Source organism: Osmerus mordax, chromosome 2, assembly GCF_038355195.1.
Source record: "Osmerus mordax isolate fOsmMor3 chromosome 2, fOsmMor3.pri, whole genome shotgun sequence".
NCBI classification, from domain to species: Eukaryota; Metazoa; Chordata; class Actinopteri; order Osmeriformes; family Osmeridae; genus Osmerus; species Osmerus mordax.
The window spans coordinates 2,926,866-2,952,994 of record NC_090051.1 but is presented as its reverse complement, the minus strand read 5'-3'; the positions used below and the strand labels follow the sequence as shown (position 1 = coordinate 2,952,994).

Genomic DNA, 26,129 nt, shown 5'->3' with positions numbered 1-26,129 from the left:
ATCGGATCATGTAGAATCTGATCCTCTGTAAGGGGGGAAATGAACAAGCAGCGCCCTCCACACATGCATGTATCAGAGCTGATCAGACAGCGTGATGTGTGTGTGTGTGTGTGTGAGGGGGGATTTGTCTGAACTGTTTTTGGCATCGCTAGGTGGATGCGTAGGCTGTGTTTCGACTGTGCACAGGGACTACTACCACTGAAGTCACCTGCCTAGTCAGGTGGCTGAGCGGTTAGGGAAGCGGGCTTGTAATCAGAAGGTTGCCAGTTCGATTCCCGGCCGTGCCAGATGACGTTGTGTCCTTGGGCAAGGCACTTCACCCTACTTGCCTCGGGGAGAATGTCCCTGTACTTACTGTAAGTCGCTCTGGATAAGAGCGTCTGCTAAATGACTAAATGAAAATGAAATGAAATGCCTAGCGGAGGCACAGTAGGGAGGCTGGGGGGGATTGATCTGTGGTTCTGATCTGCCTAGCGGAGGAGTTTCAGAAGTACAGTTCGGAACAGGTGTTGTAAGACCTTTTGTGTCTCTCCAAAATGGAGGTCTGTAGCGCAGGGCCCCGCCTGTCACCAGCCCCCCACAGAGACCCTGCCTGCCATCTGTGGAGTCCTCCGGGGTGTGTAGATCCCACGGGGGCTGGAGGCGCAGGGGGCGTCGGGATGGTAACCTGCTAGAAACACGGCGCCCGTGTTTTCTTGTTGTTCCTTTCTCGGCTGTTGCTTTAACAATGAAGCTTGTGAGTTTGACTGTGTCCCGCCCTTCATCAAATCCCATATTGTGCAGCGCAGGCCCAGTGTAATGTTTAGCTAGCCTGTGAATGTCATTTGAATGTGGTCATGCACTATATCAGGACGATGTTAAGGGCCTCCCTCATCAGACATGAACTCATATAGCATGTTTATTACCCTCCTAAAGGAAACTCCTCGGCCTTTGTCAGACAAGGGAGCCATCTCCCCACTTAACAGTTACTCCCTTATTTTAGCAGCAAGAGAATCATCTTTTATACCTTGTAATGCCGTGATTGAACAGATTATCTGTCTAGCCGTGAGGATGACCCGAGAGGGGGGGGTCTGTCTTGAAACTAAGTCCAAGTTGAGCCCGTCGGCTTTTCACCATGTTGAGATCCATCCCAACCAGTAAAGTGTTTAATTTGCTCTCCGACAGATCCCATCATGCTTGTACTGATCCCATGCTTGAAGGGTGTTTACGGCTTGGGATGGTGTCCCCGTAACCTGCGTCCAGACGGGACGTATGCGTGTGGGGATTTCTCCTTCTGGAGAGTGTTTACCAGACAATAATGTACAAATATTGTGTTGATTTAGCAGGCGCCTTTATCCAAAGTCACATACTGGGGGTGGGTGGGGAGGGAAGGATTTGAACCTGCAATCTCTTCTCCTGCTGTCAAACAAACGTTCCACCGCAGAGCTCCGCCCCGGTCTCAGTGCGCTGAGGTGTTGTCATGTCTCCCACCAGGCACCATGGAGGAGCTGCACAGTCTGGACCCCCGCAGACAGGAGCTGCTGGAGGCTCGCTTCATGGGCGGGGTCGGGGGGAGCACCGGGGGCAGCACCGGGAGCACCAGCGGGGGAACCAGCGGGGGAACCAGTGGGGGAACCAGTGGGGGAACCAGCGGGGGAACCAAAGTCAGTGAAGCCTCCCTCCACACAACCCCCACACCTGGCCCTGGAGATGGGCCCCGGTCTGGCTCCGCTCTGGGGGGCTCGTAATTTGTCTTGACGGGTTTCTTTTCTTATCTCGCAGGGCTTGACGAACAACGAATGTTCAAACCACAGTTTTGGAAGCCTGGGCTCATCGAGCGACAAGGAGTCGGAGGTAAGCCCCGCCGTGAGAGGGCGGGACGAGCTGGGGACGAGCTGGGGACGAGCTGGGGGACGAGCTGGGGACGAGCTGGGGGACGAGCTGGGGGACGAGCTGGGGACGAGCTGGGGGACGAGCTGGGGGACGAGCTGGGGACGAGCTGGGGACGAGCTGGGGACGAGCTGGGGACGAGCTGGGGACGAGCTGGGGGACGAGCTGGGGGACGAGCTGGGGCTTCTGCAGCGCTGTCTGGATGTGGGCGCTCGGCTGACATTCCATCCCTTGTTTGGGTCAAACCTAGCAGGGGATGGGAGAGGGAGAAAGAGAGAGAGGGGAGGGAGGGAGGAGGGAGGGCAGGCGGGATTGGGGCCCTCTGGCGTGAAAGCCAAGCGTAATGTAAGATGGAGCTCTCGTCTATAGGGGGAGAGAAAACGAGTGTGGACGCTCCGCATTCTTGTGACGCTCTCCTCGAGCTTTCCCCTCCGGTGTCACACAGTAAGCCTTGATCTGACCTCGGCCACGCCAGGCCATCCTGCCAGGGCGACGTGATCTCAGGGGTCACCGTCCCGCTGATCCGGCCCCCGCTGTCCCTGAGCCGCCTGGATGTGACGCGCCGCCCCTGTGTTGGCAGCAGGGCTGCGTGCAAACACCGGCTAGGGAAACTGGAGAACACCGCCCACCAGCGCCTCCACCACGCTGACAGGGCCCTGTGGGGGAGGTGTGCGGGGTGGTGTGGGGGAGGTGTGAGGCGGGGCCCTGTGGGGGAGGTGTGCGGGGCGGTGTGGGGCGGTGTGGGGCGGTGTGGGGCGGGGCCCTGTGGGGGAGGTGTGGCCCTGTGTGGGGCGGGGCCCTGTGGGGGAGGTGTGGCCCTGTGTGGGGCGGGGCCCTGTGGGGGAGGTGTGGCCCTGTGTGGGGCGGGGCCCTGTGGGGGAGGTGTGGCCCTGTGTGGGGCGGGGCCCTGTGGGGGAGGTGTGGCCCTGTGTGGGGCGGGGCCCTGTGGGGGAGGTGTGGCCCTGTGTGGGGCGGGGCCCTGTGGGGGAGGTGTGGCCCTGTGTGGGGCGGGGCCCTGTGGGGGAGGTGTGGCCCTGTGTGGGGCGGGGCCCTGTGGGGGAGGTGTGGCCCTGTGTGGGGCGGGGCCCTGTGGGGGAGGTGTGGCCCTGTGTGGGGCGGGGCCCTGTGGGGGAGGTGTGGCCCTGTGTGGGGCGGGGCCCTGTGGGGGAGGTGTGGCCCTGTGTGGGGCGGGGCCCTGTGGGGGAGGTGTGGCCCTGTGTGGGAGGTGTGGCCCTGTGTGGGGCGGGGCCCTGTGGGGGAGGTGTGGCCCTGTGTGGGGCGGGGCCCTGTGGGGGAGGTGTGGCCCTGTGTGGGAGGTGTGGCCCTGTGTGGGGCGGGGCCCTGTGGGGGAGGTGTGGCCCTGTGGGGGAGGTGTGGCCCTGTGGGGGAGGTGTGGCCCTGTGTGGGAGGTGTGGCCCTGTGTGGGGCGGGGCCCTGTGGGGGAGGTGTGGCCCTGTGTGGGGCGGGGCCCTGTGTGGGGCGGGGCCCTGTGGGGGAGGTGTGGCCCTGTGTGGGGCGGGGCCCTGTGGGGGAGGTGTGGCCCTGTGTGGGGCGGGGCCCTGTGGGGGAGGTGTGGCCCTGTGTGGGGCGGGGCCCTGTGGGGGAGGTGTGGTGTAGCAGAGAGGGGAGGCTGTCTCGCGGGCCTCTTCTGTCGTCAAGCCGCTGAACGTGCATACACACAGATGTCGTCCCCCCTCACACACACACCACACTCCCTAATGATGAACACCAGTGACAGGCTCCATCAGACCAGCACCTGTCAGCACATTCCCCAGGCCTGCACAAGGCCCAAGCCTGATTTTGAGTCCCCATAAAATATATGTTGCGGGGAGAAAGGATCCTAGAAACGCCGTCATCTGGATTTTTGGCTAATCTGATCTTCCTTGTTGATTTATATCATTGTGAGTGAGTTATTCACTCTTTATCTGTTGGTGTAAATGTTGTTGACCTTGTTTCACACATCGCCGAGTCACTGTGCAAACCGTGCGGATGTTGTTGGTTTGTAGCTGAGCCAGATGACCAGTCGGACACCGAGCTAGTCACCAAAGGCTAGTATCATTCAGATGCAGTAGCTTGGTGTTTGCTAGCCTACCAGCAGTGTATATTTCTCACAGCCAGTGCCCTAAAACTGACAACAATGACTGTGTAGGTCATCGATGCTCTTCCCCCTCCTCTGTGCTTATGACATTTTTGCGTTTCCACCTCATTAAGTTTTTCATTACGATTAATCTCTGTCAAAACAGGCTAATTATAAACAAGTTTAGTCATGGTTTTCATTTCATAGAATCTTTAAACTCTCTCCGTCTCTCTTTCAGTTAATCTCTCTCTCTCTTTCTTCATCGCTCTCTCTCACTCTTCCCTCCCTCTCTCTCAACCCCCTCTTCTGTGGCTGTGTGATTTCAGGGCTCAGAGGTGAAAAGAGGGAGCTCTCCTGCGTACTCGGTAGGTAGCGAGCGACTGTGTTCACTGCCGTCCACCATGTCAGTTACTGGAGCTCCAAACAGCTCTGTTATCTACCATGTCAGTTACTGGAGCTCCAAACAGCTCTGTTATCTACCATGTCAGTTACTGGAGCTCCAAACAGCTCTGTTATCTACCATGTCAGTTACTGGAGCTCCAAACAGCTCTGTTATCTACCATGTCAGTTACTGGAGCTCCAAACAGCTCTGTTATCTACCATGTCAGTTACTGGAGCTCCAAACAGCTCTGTTATCTACCATGTCAGTTACTGGAGCTCCAAACAGCTCTGTTATCTACCATGTCAGTTACTGGAGCTCCAAACAGCTCTGCTCTGTCTGTTATCTACCATGTCAGTTACTGGAGCTCCAAACAGCTCTGCTCTGTCTGCTAATTTACCATGTCAGTTACTGGAGCTCCAAACAGCTCTGTTATCTACCATGTCAGTTACTGGAGCTCCAAACAGCTCTGCTCTGTCTGTTATCTACCATGTCAGTTACTGGAGCTCCAAACAGCTCTGCTGTCTGCGAATCTACCATGTCAGTTACTGGAGCTCCAAACAGCTCTGCTCTGTCTGCTAATCTACCATGTCAGTTACTGGAGCTCCAAACAGCTCTGCTCTGTCTGTTATCTACCATGTCAGTTACTGGAGCTCCAAACAGCTCTGCTCTGTCTGTTATCTACCATGTCAGTTACTGGAGCTCCAAACAGCTCTGCTATCTACCATGTCAGTTACTGGAACACCAAACAGCTCTGCTCTGTCTGTTATCTACCATGTCAGTTACTGGAGCTCCAAACAGCTCTGCTATCTACCATGTCAGTTACTGGAGCACCAAACAGCTCTGCTCTGTCTGCTAGAATCCCATGAGCAGCTGTCTGTCACAGGCATGGCTGCAGATGCAGCCATGCCGCACCTGACGTGTTGTACAGTCATCTAGTCTCACACGTCGGGGCTGTGTGGATGTGGAGCACGGGAGCGTTTTCATCCCTAGCTTGGGTCACGTGTCGCTACGTCCTCGTGCAGCGATTGGCTAAATGACTTGTGTTGTGACAGACCCCCGAAAAGAAACACTCGGAGTCGTCCCGAGGGAGGAAGAGGAAACCTGACAACCAATCAGAGAGCAGCCAAGGTAGGTCCTGGTTCCCAGCATGCCTGATGTATCCCTGCCAAGCTTGAAGTCGGTCCCTAATTTCTCTCTTCCATCTCTACCATAGGAAAATCCATTGGACGAGGCCCCAAGATCAGTGATTACTTTGATGTAAGTGACCGTTTCTCCGAGAGGAAAGCTTGCTGGCCGGAAGTGGCGGGGGTGGCGGGGGTGGCGGGGGATGGCGGGGGGTGGTGGGGGGTGGCGGGGGTGGTGGGGGTGGCGGGGGCAGAGTAACCAAAGAAGCGTGTCGGGATGCAGTCCTGCTTCTTGAACGGATCCAGACTGTATCCTGACGTCGCGCCCGAGCGGCAGGCGGTGACGTCGCCCCCCTCCTCTACTAACGAGGGACTTCCTGTGTCTGCTCTCCTCCGCAGTTCCAGGGAGGGACCGGCTCCAGCCCTGTCAGAGCTGCCCCCCCGCCCCTCCGCTCCCCACAGAACTCACATTCCTTCTCAGCTCAGGGCTCCTCGGTGAGTAGTCCACCTGCATGAAGCCTCTCTCTGCCCTGGCCCTCAGCACCACCTGTCCTCTGTGTCTCCTGTCCTCTGTGTCTCCTGTCCGCTGTGTCTCCTGTCCTCTGTGTCTCCTGTCCTCTGTGTCTCCTGTCCTCTGTGTCTCCTGTCCTCTGTGTCTCCTGTCCTCTGTGTCTCCTGTCCTCTGTGTCTCCTGTCTTAGACCTGTCCGCTGTGTCTCCTGTCTTAGACCTGTCCTCTGTGTCTCCTGTCTTAGACCTGTCCTCTGTGTCTCCTGTCTTAGACCTGTCCTCTGTGTCTCCTGTCCTCTGTGTCTCCTGTCCTCTGTGTCTCCTGTCCTCTGTGTCTCCTGTCTTAGACCTGTCCGCTGTGTCTCCTGTCTTAGACCTGTCCTCTGTGTCTCCTGTCTTAGACCTGTCCTCTGTGTCTCCTGTCTTAGACCTGTCCTCTGTGTCTCCTGTCTTAGACCTGTCCTCTGTGTCTCCTGTCCTCTGTGTCTCCTGTCCTCTGTGTCTCCTGTCCTCTGTGTCTCCTGTCCTCTGTGTCTCCTGTCCGCTGTGTCTCCTGTCCTCTGTGTCTCCTGTCCGCTGTGTCTCCTGTCCTCTGTGTCTCCTGTCCGCTGTGTCTCCTGTCCTCTGTGTCTCCTGTCCGCTGTGTCTCCTGTCCTCTGTGTCTCCTGTCCTCTGTGTCTCCTGTCCTCTGTGTCTCCTGTCCTCTGTGTCTCCTGTCCGCTGTGTCTCCTGTCTTAGTGGACGCAGTGTGCTTTCATTCGAGCCCTAGGCATGCACCGTATCCCGTCTCACGGTGTACATTAGAATTTGTATTTATTTAGCAGACGCTTTTATCCAAAGCCACATTCGAGAACGATAACAGTTTGAGATGTCGCTCCTCCTGTTTCAGATCCGGCAAAATAGCTCCTCGCCTACTAGTCTGTCCTTCGGGGATGTGACGCATCCGAAGCAGCTAGCAATCAAATGTGTCCAGGTGAGGCGGGCTGCAGCCCAGCTAACGTGCGTTCCCATGCTACGTGGATGCGTTGAGCGTGCCGTAAAGCCACTTCCTTGTTGGTGACTGTTGCAGACGGACCTCACGGGGCTGAAGTTGGCCGCCCTGGAGAGTAATAAGAACCTGGACCTGGAGAAGAAGGAGGGGAGGATTGATGATCTTCTTAGGGTGAGCAGTTAGGGCCCTCTTTCTCCTGTTAATAGGATGTCCTTTAGGATCCATACTTGAATTTCCTCCGGGATCAATAAAGGGAATTTACATTTAGTCATTTAGCAGACGCTCTTATCCAGAGCGACTTACAGTAAGTACAGGGACATTCTCCCGAGGCAAGTAGGGTGAAGTGCCTTGCCCAAGGACACAACGTCAGTTGGCATGACTCGGGGGAATTGAATTGAACGACGATAAACCTCCCCTTCGGTCAAATGTTGGCTTATTAGTTTGTTTTTTCCTCATTCAATGTAATGTTTAGTTGTGATATAGTGAAATGTAACCTGCTAGTAAACTAACTGTAATTCTCTCTGTAGGCCAACTGTGATCTCAGGAGACAGATAGACGAACAACAGAAATTACTTGAAAAATACAAGGAACGCTTAAATAAATGCATCACCATGAGCAAGAAGCTGCTCATAGAGAAGGTAGTCCTTGTTTTTTCTCACATATTTAATAGCATGTTTCTGTTTGCGTGAGGTGGCTTGCTGGGTAAGGCATGCACCACCGTAGGCTAAGGCCTTGACCACAGGGGCCCTGGTTCGATTCCGGCCCGGGCCAGATTCCCGCATGTCCTCTCCTCTTTCTCTCTCTCCCTGCTTTTCTGTCTCATTGAAAATCAAATATAATCTGACTGTATATCTGTGTGTGTGAGGCAGTGACTGGTCGTTAATGCTAACGCCGCTGTTCCCCAGAGCACCCAGGAGAAGCAGGGCTGCAGGGAGACCAGCATGCAGGAGAGGCTGCGTCTGGGCCACTTCACCACCGTGCGACACGGGGCCTCCTTCACGGAGCAGTGGACGGACGGCTTCGCCTTCCAGAACCTCGTCAAGTGAGCTCCACCCCAAAACACCCTCATCTTTGTAGCTCCACCCCAAAACACCCTCGTCTTTGTAGCTCCACCCCAAAACACCCTCGTCTTTGTAGCTCCACCCCAAAACACCCTCGTCTTTGTAGCTCCACCCCAAAACACCCTTGTCTTTGTAGCTCCACCCCAAAACACCCTCGTCTTTGTAGCTCCACCCCAAAACACCCTCATCTTTGTTCCGCTACCGTTACTCGACGGAACGCCTCAGCTTGGCTTTTCAAACCAAAATGTTATCTTTGTTCGGTCCTGACGCACAGAGAAAGGGAGATTGATTTTGTGTTGAAATTGTAAACGGGGTTCTCCTCCCACTATACTCCTTCCACCCCCCCCACCCCCCCCCCCCCTCCCCCGTGTCTTAATTTGCAGGCAGCAGGAGTGGATAAACCAACAGAGGGAAGAAATCGAGAGGCAGAGAAAACTGTTAGCCAAGAGGAAGCCTCCGTCTGCCAGTAGCTCGCAGGCCCCAGCCTCCAGCTCGGAGCCCAAGCAGCGCAAGGCCAAGGCCCTGAACGGCGCGGAGAACGACCCCTTCCTGAAGCCCAGCCTACCTCAGCTGTGAGTCCAGCGCACGCCACAGCCAAGACAAGCACAGCCCAGCTCCAGGGCGGCGCTGTTAAGTCAACATCGAGATTTTGATGGATGTGACGGTTCGCCGTGCCGTCACAACCTCACATCAATCTGAAGGCGTGTGTTTGTGCGGTCGATGATGTGAAGCGGGTTGGGTGTCAGGTTACGTCCGACCAACCAGATGTTGAGTAACGTAGAGCGCGCGACCCAGAAAGACGCTTTTGAAAGAGTGTCAAGGTGTCTGACGGCAACCCCTGTCGTGATCTCTTGGTGTCTCTTCTTTAAAGGTTGTCCCTTGCCGAGTACCACGAACAGGAGGAGATCTTCAAGCTGAGGCTGGGACATCTCAAGAAGGTTAGTTCTGAGCTGACCAGTCTGGAAGGTCAAGATGACATCAGCCCACCTTTGCAATCTTATAGGTCATATTGTTCAAGCCAATTAGATAAGAATCAACCATCCTGGTCCCTTAGTCCCTGAAATCGAGCTGCTTATAGCCTCTGCTCAGAGCTTCTGTGGGGGATATCTCCGGAGAGGTTGGCAGGCTTGTCCTTTTATGTGTTAGAAGGGAGTCTGTGGTTGATTGAAGTGTTTGTTGTTTTTCCTGGTGAATAAGCATCAAGAGTCGGCCCCGGAGTCTTTACCAAGTCAACCGTTAATATTTAATATGCGGGTTGTAGGAATGGGTTTGAATGAGTGCCGTGTCCTTGTTGTCGCTCCTCTGACGTTCCTCTGACGTTCCTCTGATGTTCCTCTGTGCGTCTGTGGGCTTGAATGATTCATAGGAGGAGGCTGAGATCCAGACCGAGCTGGAACGTCTGGAGAGAGTCCGCAACCTTCACATCCGGGAGCTGAAGAGAATAAACAACGAGGACAGCTCCCAGTGAGTGTGGAGGCAGCAGGCCGGGGTCATGGAGGGGTTAACCCGCCTGACCTCAAGGCTCGTCAGACATGTCTATCGGTTAGGGAGCCTGTCGCAGTAGAATCCAGTTCTGTCTCACTAACGAGGCTTCCCAAGGGTTGTTTACAGGTGGAGGAAGCAGCAGTTATAACTAGCCTGATGATTAGAAGGAGTTTAGATGGAAATTTGCTATCTTATGTTTTTCCCTAACTGCGTATGTTAATCCATTGAATATTCTACGGCTTGATTTTCGATCAGTGTAGGTGTTATGTGTTTATGTGGAGCGATGTTCCAGGGATATTCAGATTTTCCGGATGTGCTTTTGTCCTAAGATTCAAAGACCATCCAACGTTGAATGAACGATATCTGCTGCTACACCTTCTGGGAAGAGGAGGCTTCAGTGAAGTTTACAAGGCAAGTTCACCCATCTCGTCAGCCTCTTATCGAACGGCTCCGTTTTCATTTGTGAACGGAAGTGGTTAGACGGCGTTGTGTTGCTCTGTTTCAGGCCTTTGACTTGATTGAGCAACGGTATGCTGCTGTGAAAATCCACCAGCTCAACAAGAACTGGAGAGAGGAGAAAAAGGAGAACTATCACAAGTATGAGGGGGTTTAGGGCGCCTTAAAGAACACTCTTCTGTAGCATGTCCTTTCATCAACCTTTTATACATTGTGGTGGTGTATGCCTTTTCTATTCTTAAAAAAAAAACCCTGGTAGAAGATCTCACCGCAGATCTCTGGTGATATTTACCTGTTGCTCTCCTGGTTTACAAGCACATTGTTATTCCGCTCCGTAAGCGACGGTGCCTGCTTATCCAGTCAGTCAGGTGGCACCTCCACCTCCCTACACCCGCCCTACGCCCGAGCCTCCTTCCCCTGGTTGCCCATGGTAACACGACCTCCTTGTCCGCAGACATGCCTGCCGGGAGTACAGAATACACAAGCAGCTGGATCACCCCAGGATCGTCAAGCTCTACGACTACTTCTCACTGGATACAGACACGTGAGTGCCTCCTAGCCAGCCTCACACTACACCATCCTCACGCTACACCAGCCTCACTCTACACCATCCTCACTCTACACCAGCCTCACTCTACACCAGCCTCACGCTACACCAGCCTCACGCTACACCAGCCTCACGCTACACCAGCCTCACTCTACACCAGCCTCACGCTACACCATCCTCACGCTACACCATCCTCACGCTACACCAGCCTCACGCTACACCATCCTCACGCTACACCAGCCTCACGCTACACCATCCTCACGCTACACCATCCTCACGCTACACCAGCCTCACGCTACACCATCCTCACGCTACACCATCCTCACTCTACACCAGCCTCACGCTACACCATCCTCACGCTACACCAGCCTCACGCTACACCAGCCTCACGCTACACCATCCTCACGCTACACCATCCTCACTCTACACCATCCTCACGCTACACCATCCTCACGCTACACCATCCTCACTCTACACCAGCCTCACTCTACACCATCCTCACGCTACACCAGCCTCACGCTACACCATCCTCACTCTACACCATCCTCACGCTACACCATCCTCACGCTACACCAGCCTCACGCTACACCAGCCTCACGCTACACCAGCCTCACGCTACACCAGCCTCACGCTACACCATCCTCACGCTACACCAGCCTCACGCTACACCATCCTCACTCTACACCATCCTCACGCTACACCAGCCTCACGCTACACCAGCCTCACGCTACACCAGCCTCACGCTACACCATCCTCACGCTACAACCATCCTCACTCTACACCAGCCTCACGCTACACCAGCCTCACGCTACACCAGCCTCACGCTACGCCATCCTCACGCTACGCCATCCTCACGCTACACCATCCTCACGCTACACCAGCCTCACGCTACACCAGCCTCACGCTACACCATCCTCACGCTACACCATCCTCACGCTACACCATCCTCACGCTACACCAGCCTCACTCTACACCAGCCTCACTCTACACCAGCCTCACGCTACACCAGCCTCACGCTACACCAGCCTCACGCTACACCATCCTCACGCTACACCAGCCTCACGCTACACCATCCTCACTCTACACCAGCCTCACGCTACACCAGCCTCACGCTACACCATCCTCACTCTACACCAGCCTCACGCTACACCAGCCTCACGCTACACCAGCCTCACGCTACACCATCCTCACGCTACACCAGCCTCACGCTACACCAGCCTCACTCTACACCATCCTCACGCTACACCAGCCTCACGCTACACCATCCTCACGCTACACCAGCCTCACGCTACACCATCCTCACGCTACACCAGCCTCACGCTACACCAGCCTCACGCTACACCAGCCTAATGCTACACCAGCCTCACACATGCCCCGGCTGTGCACTAAAGCAAGCATGTTCACGTGTACAGCACCGGTTTTGTTTTTTTACATGAACACTGTCCTTTAAAAAAAATCATGTTTAGTTGTGACTTGACACCTCACCTACTCAAGACTTTTGCACAGTACGGTTTATATTAGTGGGTCGGGGATACATTTGTGTCCAGATATTGGAATTCCACCCCCTGTAATCAGTGTTGCTTGGTGTGTTAGTCACGTCCTCCCTCTCGGCCCGCAGGTTCTGCACGGTGCTGGAGTACTGCGAGGGGAACGACCTGGATTTCTACTTGAAGCAGAACAAGCTGATGTCTGAGAAGGAGGCTCGCTCCATCGTCATGCAGATCGTCAACGCGCTGCGATACCTCAACGACATCAAGCCTCCCATCATCCACTACGACCTGAAGCCAGGTGAGAAGCCAGGCACACAAGGACTGGCCACACTGACCACTCCTCATAATCCACACTAACCACTCCTCATAATCCACACTAACCACTCCTCATAATCCACACTAACCACTCCTCATAATCCACACTGACCACTCCTCATAATCCAGCTCTAGACACTAACCACTCCTCATAATCCAGCTCTAGACACTAACCACTCCTCATAATCCAGCTCTAGACACTAACCACTCCTCATAATCCAGCTCTAGACACTAACCACTCCTCATAATCCAGCTCTAGACACTAACCACTCCTCATAATCCAGCTCTAGACACTAACCACTCCTCATAATCCAGCTCTAGACACTAACCACTCCTCATAATCCAGCTCTAGACACTAACCACTCCTCATAATCCAGCTCTAGACACTAACCACTCCTCATAATCCACACTAACCACTCCTCATAATCCACACTAACCACTCCTCATAATCCAGCTCACACTAACCACTCCTCATAACCCAGCTCTAGACTCTTGCCTCTGTGGGGGGTGGGAGGGTGGGGGGGGGGGTGCTTTACATAATTCCCCCTCTCACTCTTTGGAGTGGACATGCCAGGTACGTCATGTTTTCCATATCCTTTGTGGAATGTTTGTCAATGTTTTACATAAGTTACGGTTTAAACGATGTAGGTGCACATGGTTAACAGTATTGTAGTTTAGCGAGGGAGAAGTGAAACTTGGGGGAGGTTGTTCTTCCTAGGGGGTAGGTGGATGTTGGCATGTTCAACTGCCCCGTTACAACATCTACTTTGCCTTGTATTGTATTATTGCCAGGTGTTCATTGGTTCTAATCTGGTTTCCAGGCAACATCCTGCTTGTGGATGGCACAGCGTGTGGGGAGATCAAGATCACAGACTTTGGTTTGTCCAAGATCATGGATGATGACAACTATGGGGTGGATGGGATGGACCTGACGTCCCAGGGAGCAGGAACATACTGGTAAGAGACCTGCCGTGGAGACACGGCTCTGGCACTGTGTCTCTACCCAAAACCCTCCTGCCCTCTCCTCCCTTCCCCTCTCCTCTCCTACCCTCTCCTCCCTTCCCCTCTCCTCCCTTCCCCTCGCCTCCCTTCCCCTCTCCTACCCTCTCCTACCCTCCCCTCTCCTCCCTTCCCCTCTCCTCCCTTCCCCTCTCCTACCCTCCCCTCTCCTCCCTTCCCCTCTCCTACCCTCTCCTCCCTTCCCCTCTCCTACCCTCCCCTCTCCTCTCCTACCCTCTCTTCCCCTCTCCTCTCCTACCCTCTCCTCCCTCTCCTCCCCTCTCCTCTCCTACCCTCTCCTACCCTCCTCTCTCCTCCCTTCCCCTATCCTCCCTTCTCTGCCCGATTTAACTTTGGTTCTTGAACTGATTCCGTCACAGTTTGCACTTCAGGTCAAGGAAAACCTGCTATCTTTTGCTTCTAGTCACAAACCAGCTTTTCTGGTTTCAACCCAAATAAGTTTGGTCCAGAATGCTCAGAACGGTGCAAAAAAATCGGTGCTCAAACCGGAACGGAACCGTATTGGTGTGAGGGGCGTTGGGTCGTGGGAGAAAAGGGACCCAGTTTGGGGGAGACCAGGTAACCATGGAGTGTTGTCATGCAGGTACTTGCCCCCCGAGTGCTTTGTTGTGGGTAAAGAGCCTCCGAAGATCTCCAACAAGGTGGACGTGTGGTCCGTGGGGGTCATCTTCTTCCAGTGTCTGTACGGAAAGAAGGTAAGGAGGACTTTGCATGGTAACCGCTGACATGCCATGGTAACCGCTGACATGCCATGGTAACCGCTGACATGCCATGGTAACCGCTGACATGCCATGGTAACCGCTGACATGCCATGGTAACCGCTGACATGCCATGGTAACCGCTGACATGCCAGGGTTGTGTGTGAAGTCTGCGAGTGAACTTGATGTTTCCGTTTCAGCCGTTTGGCCACAACCAGTCTCAACAAGACATCCTGCAGGAGAACACCATCCTCAAAGCTACCGAAGTCCAGTTTCCTGTCAAGCCTGTAGCCAGTAACGAAGCAAAGGTGACAAATGAAACCTTGACTCTCACACGAACCACTTGACATTCAAGCCAAATAGTTTTCACAGCTCATAGCAACGATGCATATCGTGTGCCATGTTGTCATGGTTTGTAATAGTTCCCCGTCATGTCTTGTGGTGTCTCCCTCCTCCAGAACTTCATCAGGCGCTGCCTGGCGTACAGGAAGGAGGACCGTTTTAACGTTCACCAGCTGGGCAGCGACGCCTACCTGCTCCCCCACATGAGGAGGTCCAGCTCCTCGGGGAACCTCCAGATAGGAGCCGGGGGCCCCTCCTCCAGCATCATCTCCTACTGAGGGCCAACGCACCTACTGACAGACTTGACTACCCAGCAGCCCTCCCCCCCCCCCCCCCACCCATCAGAGGAGAGGAACTGCTCTCCCCCCCCCCCCCCCCCCCCCGTAGCAGGGCACGGCAGGAGGAGACTAGGCCGTCTGGGTTCCCCTGGCGACGGGAACGCCCGCGGTTCCGTCTTGGCCGGGTCGGAGCCGCGTTTCAGACTTGTGTTGGTTTTCACGAGGACTGAGCAGTGAAGGGATTTTAATGAAGGAACACGATGATGAGTGCAGGGCCTTGTGAAGGTCCAGCAGAGCTGCTGCAGGGGATGAAGGCCCTTTGCCACACCACAGGGCCTCCAGAGTTTGGTTTGCAGAGCAGGAAGACGTCTTACAGAACTGAAGGAGGACCCGTTGGGCCTGTCGTTCAGCTACATCCACATGGTGCTGCCTGGGGGCAGGTGGTGGACCTGCCTGGGGGCAGGTGGTGGACCTGCCTGGGGGAAAGACGGTGGACCTGCCTGGGGCAGACCTGCCTGGAGACAACATGGGGAGCAGGCAGCGTTGGTGTCCCCAAGTCATTTCACTATCAACTTGGAGTTCTTTTTTTGTTTGTTTGTTTTCAGAGGAATTGTATTTAATATTTCAATGAAATTACAGTCAACCATGAGAATGTAATTTTAGCATCCAGCCATGCGTAGGCCCATGCAGCATACTAATGTCCAATGCACTAAATAACCAAATGTAGGCAAATGGCAATGTAAAGAATCCTATGCAGGAAGAATTAAGACTATTCATTTTGAGAGAAAAAGCAAATGCTGTACATCCCATGATTTTGAGGTTTTGAATTGCAGCAGTACTATTCTGTACAAAGGTTTAACATTTTTCGATTGTAAATTTGATTTCCTGGAGTGTTCATTTTGCTTCATTTGATGTTGCTAATTTTTTTCAAAGGGCTGTATGATTCACTTTGGGTACAAATTGTACAGTTCAGCAAGAAGAATAAATGATTATAATAAATACTAGGAAATCATGGCATGCCATAATAGTAACTTCTTTCAGATATGTTTTTGGGTTGGACCCCCCTTCCACCCCCCTACGTCAGGGTCATGTACCATAGATCAGAACAGAATGATGTGGATTGGAGAATAAATTAGTGCTTCTTATTGGGCTATTCTGTTTGTTTATTGTTTACCTTTTATATCACCGATGCCACATTCAGCCGAATTAAAAACTTGTCGAATACGATGTGAGAAAGTCTTAAGCATGGCTCAGAACATATTTTTGTGGCACTGCTTGGAAATGTCATATCTATATTATGATTGAGTCGAAATGTTCCACACCCTAGTGCCCTTGCTGAATGTAACAGAAATCATTGTGGGTGTTTCCACTTTTAGATACTGTGTCCCTGAGTCAGGGATCATGGAAACATCCAGTCTAGTTACTAAATACTCAGGAGTTTGTAGTTCGAGATCTCGTCTGCTTGCGCTGTCTTTGCCCTATTAACTGACACCTAATGTCTTCAAAGAGGAACGGGCCAACAAGCCAAACATGTTGTTTTTGCTCAAATTATGACAATTTCCTGTATTCTGGAGAGATCTATTTTAAAGGGTTTTGCAATCCTAGTTACATTTGGACATTTCAGCTTTGTACACTGTACAGACTTCCCTATATTGTGTATGGCTTGATTTATTACTAGTGTTAATGACTGTTTAGTCATTGTTCTGTCATTGTTCTATGTTTGGGCCGTATAATGCAGTCCTGTTGCATCTTTCTAGTCCTATACTGCCACCTTGTGGTCATCATTAGACACACGGACACAGAATGAAAATACATCTGCAGCACAAGAAAATACACCCATTTAATCAAGAAAATGATGTTTATTACAAACTACTTTCGTTCATAGCAATTATACTTTGATAGTTTTTGTACAACAAAAAAAAATAAAAAATGATTTAGTAAATTGATACTGCATTGCAACAGGTTAAAGGTGATTTAAATAATCCAACAATAACCTCTGGGTTAATTGCCCATCCTTCTCTTAAAGACCCCAATAATTATGCAATCCCCCATGGATAAAAAGAAATAAAAGCTTTTAGTAGTACAATCTTTTCCATACGTTCTTCAGTAAACTTTTAAATACATGACCGTTTCCCGGTCGCCTAGCCCCCGATCTGAACATTAACTGCAGCAAACTTCTATGACAATCTTTGCCGTAACTGCAGACATGACATGACCATGTGAGCGAGCTAAGCGTGACGGACAGCGGGCTGGACGTGGCTGCTACGAGGACCCGGAGGGTGCTGGTGTGTCTGTTGGTTCAGAGAAGCCGTCCAACGGAGCCAAGGTTTCCGTCACTGCGCCTTTAAGCAGCGGAGCGCATGGGGGGGAGGACACGGCCTCCAGAATGAGGCCAGGCGTCTGCTTGGCCGGGGGGGTGGAGGCTCCAGGGAGGGGGGGCAGAGAGAGGCCAACGGGAGCCAGTCCTGGGAGCAGGGCCTGCTGGAGGGGGAACGTGGCGGGCAGGTTCAGAGGAGGGAGCGTGGGGAAACCTGAGGAACAAGCACACAGGCTGACAGCTTCAGGAACGCAGCTCTGGGTGACAGCTTTACTGGAGGAAAAGTCTACATATTAATACCAACAGCAATTGTCAACAGTGTCGCATTACCTGTTGGTGGCAAACCTCTAATCCCAGGTATTGTTACCGTGCCAAAGTCTGGTAAGGTGATATTCAAATTTGGCAAGTTGGGAAAGGGAGGCAGGCCTACTGGTATTGACATTAAACCTGGAAAGCAAACATCACCTCAATGAAACACGCCAAAGGTATTTGAATAGAGCAGTGGTTCTTAACCCTGGTCCTCAGGGAACCCCCTTCCTGCATGTTCTAGATGTTTCTTGGCTCCAACACACATTCAAATGCATCTCGTTACCAGGCTTCTACAGAGCTCGATAACGACCCATTTATTTGAATCAGGTGTGTTGGAGCAGGGAAACATCTAAAACATGCAGGACAGGGGGTACTTGAGGACAGGGTTGAGAACCACTGGAACAGAGACTAGTGTTTGCCAGGAGACCACACACACACCTGGTAACGTGGCAGTGCTAGGGTTCACAGAGGGTAGGCTGTCCGGACAGGAAGTGACCTGGTTAAGCAGCGGGACTGTGGGTGCACCTGGGATAGAAGCCCGGGAAATACGTGTTCAAATCGACATTGACGCAACTTAACCGTTCCACCAAGGGCCACATGGTGAAAGGGCGTCGCTTCATTAACACTGTACACATGGTGAAAGGGCGTCGCTTCATTAACACTGTACACATGGTGAAAGGGCATCGCTTCATTAACACTGTACACATGGTGTTGTGTAGAGCAGTGGTTCTCAACCCTGGTCCTCAAGTACCCCCTGTCCTGCATGTTTTAGATGTTTCCCTGTTCCAACACACCTGATTCAAATGAATGGTTGTTAGCAGGCTTCTGCATAACTAGATAACGACCCATTCATTTGAATCAGGTGTGTTGGAGCAGGGAAACATCTAAAACATGCAGGACAGGGGGTACTTGAGGACCAGGGTTGAGAACCACTGGTGTATAGAATACAGTACCTGTTTGGAGTGTGTGGGGAAGAGTGGGAGGGGCAGAGCTGATTGACAGGCCAGACAGATCCGGCTCCGCCCCAGGGGGAACAGAGGAAGGCACAGCAGGGGGAGGGCTGACTGCAGAGAGCTGCACCTGGAGCAGATGGAAACGGGCGCAGGAAGACAAGAAAAAAACCCAAATCAAGCTGGTTTCCAACCATGCATCAGCATGAGAAGACCGAGTCTGTTGGCAGAAATCCCTCACCTCTGTAAAGCCATCCTTTAGAGGGGAGAGTGGTTCACTGGGGGTGTATGCGGGCGGACTGATCTTCTTCACCTCCTCAAATGGGAGGATAGGTATCCTGTGGAGGTAGCCGTACCCGATCCCACAGCCAAGGCTGAAAGACAGGAGATTGTGACTACGCCACCCCTTAGACGCGGGATATTGTCTCTGGATGAAGGAATCTGTTAAAAGAATTAGCGTATTCGACAGTATCTTTCTACGGATTCCTTGCAGGACAGGGACACCTTGAAAGATTTGCTGAAGGTTAATGTGTAAAGGCACATCAGGATGCTCGTTTTACAGCCGCAAGATTCTGGAATTGTAGACAGCCATGCATCCCACTGGGAGTGTGGGGAGACAGGCAGGTGGAGGTGTGGGGAGACAGGCAGGTGGAGGTGTGGGGAGACAGGCAGGTGGAGGTGTGGGCACAGGCAGGTGGAGGTGTGGGGAGACAGGCAGGTGGAGGTGTGGGGAGACAGGCAGGTGGAGGTGTTGGGAGACAGGCAGGTGGAGGTGTGGGGAGACAGGCAGGTGGAGGTGTGGGGAGACAGGCAGGTGGAGGTGTGGGGAGACAAGCGGGTGGAGGTGTGGGGAGACAGGAAGGTGGAGGTGTGGGGAGACAGGCAGGTGGAGGTGTGGGCACAGGCAGGTGGAGGTGTGGGGAGACAGGCAGGTGGAGGTGTGGGGAGACAGGCAGGCGGAGGTGTGGGGAGACAGGCAGGTGGAGGTGTGGGGAGACAGGCAGGCGGAGGTGTGGGGAGACAGGCAGGTGGAGGTGTGGGGAGACAGGCAGGTGGAGGTGTGGGGAGACAGGCAGGTGGAGGTGTGGGGAGACAGGCGGGTGGAGGTGTGGGCACAGGCAGGTGGAGGTGTGGGCACAGGCAGGTGGAGGTGTGGGCACAGGCAGGTGGAGGTGTGGGCACAGGCAGGTGGAGGTGTGGGGAGACAGGCAGGTGGAGGTGTGGGCACAGGCAGGTGGAGGTGTGGGCACAGGCAGGTGGAGGTGTGGGCACAGGCAGGTGGAGGTAGCGTACCTGCCCTCTCCACCCCAGTCAGAGTTGGGGGTGATGGCCACCTCCCGACAGTTGTCAGTGTCGGTGTTGTACACGTACAGCTTCAAGCCTTTCCCTTCATGCGTTTCGATGAGAGAGAACAGATCCTCGCTCTGTAGGAAAAGAAGTCGAGCGTACAGAAAGATAATCTCACCACACCCACTTTGACGGTTGTGAATTCAGATTTAAGAATGGCCGTTCATTTATCCTGCTGTGGTTTCCACAGGCACTATTTGCATTTCATTTCAGATTTCAACAAATCTGCTTGGTGAATAAAATGTAAATATGATGTCAAACGTCAGAATGAAAAGGCACACCTCATTCATGACGGAGTCGGCGCCGATGATGTAATCCGTGTGCGGTCTCAAGCCAGCCAAGGCCGCGGGGGAATTCAGCTCCACTTCCTGGTGACGAAAAAGAAAAATCAACCAATAGATTTGCCCGCTGCCCGGGTTCTCCGTCAATCCAGCCTGTCACATCGAGAGTCCGATGGCGAGAGGGTTCCCTCACCAGAACGTGCCACACGTTCTCATTGGCCCCGTCGAAGCTGCAGAAGCGGATGCTGACCCCGAGGAGGCCCTGCCCCCCCCACAGGCTGCTGGGGGTCACCGTGGTCTGGCGCAGCTCCAGGGTCTTGCTGCTGTACACCAGCATCTTAATGGGCCGCTCCACGTTCACCTTCAGCAAGTCTTTCAAGGTGTCGTTGTCTTTGTCCTGCAGGGAATCCATGGAAAGATAACTGTCTTATGCACTTGTTAGAGGGGTTTTATAGGAGGTTAGAGTTGTGGGGTTAAATGCAATGTCTTAGTAAGAAAACACAAAAGGCAGCCACATTTCAGTCAACTATGGATATTGTATTGCTATTCGTTTTACTTTTATTTGAAACTTACCAGTCTAGCGTCAGATATTGAAATAATGAAGTCAAAGAATGGCTCCAGTCCTGCACGATGACCAGGAGAATTCTCCTGTACCTGCAAAATGAGATAACAGCACTGCATTAGCTATCCTGATGAAACTGTGTTACGAACTTGTTCTTTCAAGCTACAATATGGCAACATCAATCTGACAGATATACCACCAGACCCCACCCAAACAAAGATGGAAAGACCGGTTCTTCTGGTAATAACATGTGATGTACAAATGTTGAACTACATGATCTATAATTAAAATAAACTGTTGCAACATCGAACTTCAAACAAAACCAGATGTCTCACAAATTATGCCATTGTTGCGATTTATAATCATCTTCTAAGCTACAATAATCAATACCAAATAGTTGAATAGCAAGCTAACTAGCTAGCTAGCTTGCTGCTTTCCAACCAGGCAACACCACACTATTATTGCCAATAGTTTCAATAAGCATGATATAATAAAATGTGATTCAAGACAAACATTTAATGGATGACTCAATTGTGCAAGACTCATTTGCAAAAATCTAAAGATACACATTGCTAGCTTAGCTACAGTGCAAAACTATTATTCATTCACTGGGCCGCACCATCGCATCAACAGCAAACAGGATGCATTCGTAGGTCATATAAACATCCAGTTTGCTACATAATCTGCAGGACAATAAAAACTCACCCTGAGAACATGGTAACCTTCGGATCCTCCTCCTGGTATCTCTACACTCTGAGCTCCCCCCATGTCTCCCTGGATGTTGTCGGTAGAGCCACTGGCGTCTCTCCAGTTCCGGGTAATGTGACGTTTTCCTACGATTGTAGAAAAATGGTTATTTACATCAAGCTGCGCATGCGCACAGCTCAGTTTACGGTTACAGCTCTGAATAACAGTGAAAATATAAAGCTTTTTATTTACTTAAAATCAGACGTGTTTTTAACCAGTCTCTAAAAAGTCTCATTGCTTCAATTACAGATACAGCTCACCTCTTTCTGCCCTGTTTACTTGGTTACTAAACTATACCTTTATGGTTTTCAAATTACCAAATTAAACATGGAATGTTTAAGTATATTACATTTTACATATTACATATTACATTTTTACAGAGAACATAAACAATCAGAAGAAATTGTTTAATAATAACGTTGAAATTGTATATTTTTGTTATCCTGTAGTTCAGTGGCAACTATAGGAGGGTGGCTTGCTTGATCTTCCATCTAGAACCAGGACACAAACACACATGATAACAGCGTCTCAAAATTGACATAAACTTATCAAAGGCGCAGGTGTTTGTTTTGTTCCACTTCACCTCTGACCCCCACAGGCAGTTAGCATCCAGTAAGTACCCTGCGCTGAATCCAGGCTCTCCTCCCACACCGGCGCTGATGTGATCCTGTTGTTATCATCTCAGAGCAGAATCAGACTTAAGACTAAGGTACATGACATTATCGGCAAATGATCCCTATCATAAAAAATGGGGGTTGTGGAAATGTATTAATGCATACTTAATGACTATCTGTAACCATCTGGCTTATCAATTCATTCGAAATGAGGTTTCATAAGGTTGGGATTTGGGACATCAATCGTGGATGTCCACGTGTCTGTTCACAACCACTTTGATGCATTCCAAGATCATGTGTTGATATCTTGATCGGTCGTTGGCTCACGAATGAGCAAAGGAGAAGTACAGTTCTATTACAGATTTAATGACTGTGTTGTTGTAATGTGGTCGGAAATTGAACTGAGAAATAACGAAGATAATTCAAGTTCTAGGGCTGCTGCTGTACCAGAGTGGATCACGGCTGCAGTGTTGTTTTGTGCATGAATCAAACTGCAGAAGATAGGTATTGAGTTGACAATGAAAAATCCCATTTATCCTAAAAATAAAACCTGCAGCTGTACATTCCTGCTAATAAGGTGAAATGACTTGTGATGTTGGATGAAAAATTAATTTCCTAATACTGTATATTCGAATATTATTTCATTTATAATAAATAAATAAAAAACGTTATTTTAAACATATTTAAACAACATTACATTATGACGAAGTGTACGGCCAAAAACGTGGACATTTTTTATGACATCTTAAATAAGAGTCCATCTCACTTTCCATCTTTTGAGATTGTAAGGGAGTGTGACTTACATTTACATTTAGTCATTTAGCAGACGCTCTTATCCAGAGCGACTTACAGTAAGTACAGGGACATTCCCCCGAGGCAAGTAGGGTGAAGTGCCTTGCCCAAGGACACAACGTCAGTTGGCATGACCGGAATCGAACTGGCAACCTTCAGATTACTAGCCCGATTCCCTCACCGCTCAGCCACCTGACTCACCTGACTTGTTTTTGTTTAGAAATGTGATGCATTATGTACTTACACGCTGATCATTTTGCATTCTATTTCCATGACTACTGCACTGCCACTGGTGTGTTTGAGTGTCATGGAAACAGATGATTGGAAGATAGGCAGGTGTGCTTGGCAGAAGTCGTTTCCCATACTGTTACAGGAAGACGGCATTCCCAGCTCTCGCTGTGTGACTCTCACCTCCCATCACTTATCGGACTGACCCGTCTGCACAGCAACAAGCAGCCACATCATTGAGAGGCATTTCAATTAATATAGGCCTTCTCCCCCGCTGTCTTTGATTGCATCACAGATGGGCCTGCACCAAATTGAAGATATGAATATCAATATGAATCCATTGTTTGGGCAATGTATAATGTGTGTACTGTATGCTGAATGTGTTTAGGGGTCTAAATGAAATAACGGTAATATTCCTGAATTTCACATTTGAAAGGATAACGATTCGTGCATTATAAAGTACTTCCATCCTAGAAGCCTATAATTCATCTCTGAGCAGTGACAAATCCTCATTTCATGTTGTGCTTCCTTCCCCAAGGAGTTGTGGAATAATAAAACTGTGTATTTCACCAGTAGCTTGCTGACGCTTTTAAGTTCCCGAATCATCATTCCTCTCAGGGTCGGACAGAACGACCTGCGCTTCAGATTTACACCCACACAGTCCTCCAAGTCATTCACACTGCAAGTATACTCCAAGGAAACAGACTAGATTTTGGGTAGATGAAAATCCACTTTATTCACAGAACAGTGAAAATACTGTACAGTGTGCAGGTACAGGTGACATCACAGTGTTCTGAGGTGACATCCCAGTGTTGTGAGGTGAGGTGACATCACAGTGTTGTGAGGTGACATCACAGTGTTCTGAGGTGACATCCCAGTGTTGTGAGGTGAGGTGACATCACAGTGTTGTGAGGTGACATCACAGTGTTCTGAGGTGACATCACAGTGTTTTGAGGTGAGGTGACATCACAGGGTTCTGAGGTGACATCACAGTGTTGTGAGGTGACATCACAGTGTTGTGAGGTGACATCATAGGAGATGTTTTAGGTTTCTGGGCAATGTGAGGGCATGTTTGTATACAGAATATTGTTCACTTTAGTTAACCACACCAAGTTGGTCTTTTGTTTCTGATGGGATGTTATGTGTTTGATTATGGTTCACTTGTGTAAGTCCACATGCTGGGTCCCTTGGTGTGGCATCCCATAGTGAACAGTTGTATTCTCTCCAGCATCAGAGCTTAACACTACCCATTTTATATATGAGGATCTACAATAGATCTTCCCACTCGATCTTTAATTTGTGTTTGATCTGTTTTATGCTGTAAATCCAAGTCTTCATGTCTGCTTTCTGTACAGTGTTCGAAGATAGAAGGTAGAGGGCTTGTTTTTTAATGATATCACCAACATGAAAACTGTGACTGTGGTTATAAGGCCTGTCAACACAAAATCCCTGAGAAACCCAATCTCAGAGCCATGCAGCGCTCCGAGCGAGAGACTAAACGCCTCTCTGACTGCTGGGAGAAAAGCTTGTGTAGGGAGTCAGGTGGCTGAGCGGTGAGGGAATCGGGCTAGTAATCCGAAGGTTGCCAGTTCGATTCCCGGTCATGCCAAATGACGTTGTGTCCTTGGGCAAGGCACTTCATCCTACTTGCCTCGGGGGAATGTCCCTGTACTTACTGTAAGTCGCTCTGGATAAGAGCGTCTGCTAAATGACTAAATGTAAAGCCGACAGCTTGTTGGAAGTTGGTAAAATATTGATCCCAACCACTGATGCTATTCAGTATTTCCGTATCAGCGCTGTACTGACAAGTGTTGTGGCCTGTCCTGGGACAAGACATTTACGACATTACATTTACATTTAGTCATTTAGCAGACGCTCTTATCCAGAGCGACTTACAGTAAGTACAGGGACATTCCCCCCGAGGCAAGTAGGGGTGAAGTGCCTTGCCCAAGGACACAACGTCATTTTGCACGGGCGGGGAATCAAACTGGCAACCTTCAGATTACTAGCCCGCTTCCCTAACCACTCAGCCACCTGACTCCCCCACAGTACAGAAGACAGCATCAGGCTGAGCCATGTTTGAGCTGTTTGGAGCGCTGCAGTACTGCCATGTTCCTCTGGGCGTCCGGTTCCTCTTAAGTACATGATGGTAATCAGCATGCAGGGCCTGGTTGGCTGCAGTGCAATTGCTCTTGGGCGAACACTAATTGCCTTGAGAAAATGTCCAAGAGAGACATTTACTAGCAGTCTTTCAACTTTAACAAGAACCCCATTAGGATCCGACACCAAAGCCCTGGAGATGAGCAAGTTGCTGTCGGTGCACTATTAATGTCCTCACTTATAAATTTGTTCTCTGCCACGAGAAATCAAGGCTTGCACTGGGAGTGAACCAAGCAACCAATGAGAAGAGACTATCCAGATCATTGTGAATCATTATCATTGCTCTAAGAGTGAATGGCCCTTCACATTGATTATGAATGCCATTGGCAACCTCAAGGCCCCAGAAGTAAAGAGATGCAGAGGTGACTGTATGATCATTTAGACGTGTATGCGTGAGTTTGTGTGCATGTGTACATGTGTGCCCATAAATGTGTGTGTGTGTGTGAGAGAGAGAGAGCTTTTTTCCCCAGAACCAAAGACATTCACAAGTCATGTTAAAACTTCCCAGAAAGAAACTTCATTATTCATTAGTCATCATTTTGTTTTCATTTGTGTGTGTGTGTGTGTCTGCTTGTGTGTGTGTGTGTCTGCATGTGTGTGTGTGTGTCTGCATGTGTGTGTGTGTGTCTGCTTGTGTGTGTGTGCGTCTGCATGTGTGTGTGTGTGTCTGCATGTGTGTGTGTGTGTCTGCGTGTGTGTGATGTGGAGTGAGATGAGGGGGGAAGGGATTGGCAGGAACCCTCCATAGTCATCATCAGCGTTTCATCCCAGGAGGCCTGCACAGTGGGCATGTCAGTATCAATGAGGAAGCTAATGTGGCGGTGAATCCCTGGGGTAGAAGATGGATCAGGCACATCAGGAAACCAATGACTGCATTCATGGAGAGACTCTGTGAGAGAAACAGCCCAGCTGATGGAGGCAAGACGAGATAATACTCCGCAGTATAGGGAAAAGGTCTGTGAGACTGAGGCATGTGAAAATTGTTTAGATTAATACATATTTAGTGTTATGGAGTGAGTATTGAGTCACGTGTATTCGTGATTATTTTTGTTGTTTTGTTGCTGGTTAGCACGATGCACTTCTGATCCTTGATTTTCTGCTGTGCTTTTACATCCACTATCTGTATATCGCTTTGGATAACAGCGTCTGCTAAATGAAGAAAATGTAAATGTATTCTG

The 26,129-nt window shown here is 50.9% G+C and overlaps 2 protein-coding genes across 4 annotated transcripts; one reads left to right on the top strand and one right to left on the bottom strand.

Moving 5' to 3' along the window:
• The first annotated feature begins 1,473 nt into the window (after positions 1-1,473).
• tlk1a (tousled-like kinase 1a) lies at positions 1,474-15,789 on the top strand. 3 transcript variants are annotated; one of them, XM_067252308.1, is made up of 21 exons: positions 1,474-1,593; positions 1,760-1,833; positions 4,273-4,311; positions 5,381-5,456; positions 5,542-5,585; positions 5,852-5,947; positions 6,851-6,934; positions 7,031-7,123; positions 7,480-7,590; positions 7,858-7,994; positions 8,397-8,585; positions 8,885-8,951; positions 9,380-9,477; positions 9,828-9,909; positions 10,004-10,095; positions 10,409-10,498; positions 12,120-12,289; positions 13,128-13,263; positions 13,910-14,021; positions 14,225-14,332; positions 14,483-15,789. In XM_067252308.1, exons 1-21 carry the CDS (start codon positions 1,479-1,481, stop codon positions 14,642-14,644), a joined length of 2,175 nt encoding a protein of 724 aa, XP_067108409.1. In that variant the 5' UTR covers positions 1,474-1,478; the 3' UTR covers positions 14,645-15,789. The 3 variants fall into 3 exon arrangements, with proteins under 3 accessions (XP_067108409.1, XP_067108408.1, XP_067108407.1); XM_067252306.1 differs by lacking the exon at positions 1,474-1,593 and adding an exon at positions 1,635-1,643 and having other exon boundaries at positions 1,762-1,833; positions 4,280-4,311; XM_067252307.1 differs by lacking the exon at positions 4,273-4,311.
• A 694-nt stretch (positions 15,790-16,483) lies between these two features.
• On the bottom strand, positions 16,484-21,216 carry LOC136958218 (Golgi reassembly-stacking protein 2-like). Its single transcript, XM_067252310.1, has 10 exons — positions 21,116-21,216; positions 20,422-20,502; positions 20,042-20,245; positions 19,849-19,935; positions 19,514-19,644; positions 18,462-18,594; positions 18,224-18,350; positions 17,709-17,795; positions 17,292-17,408; positions 16,484-17,175 (listed from the first exon to the last, which is right to left on the bottom strand). The coding sequence occupies exons 1-10, from the start codon at positions 21,176-21,178 to the stop codon at positions 16,907-16,909; spliced, it is 1,299 nt and encodes a 432-aa protein (XP_067108411.1). The 5' UTR covers positions 21,179-21,216; the 3' UTR covers positions 16,484-16,906.
• Between the last annotated feature and the right edge of the window lie 4,913 nt (positions 21,217-26,129).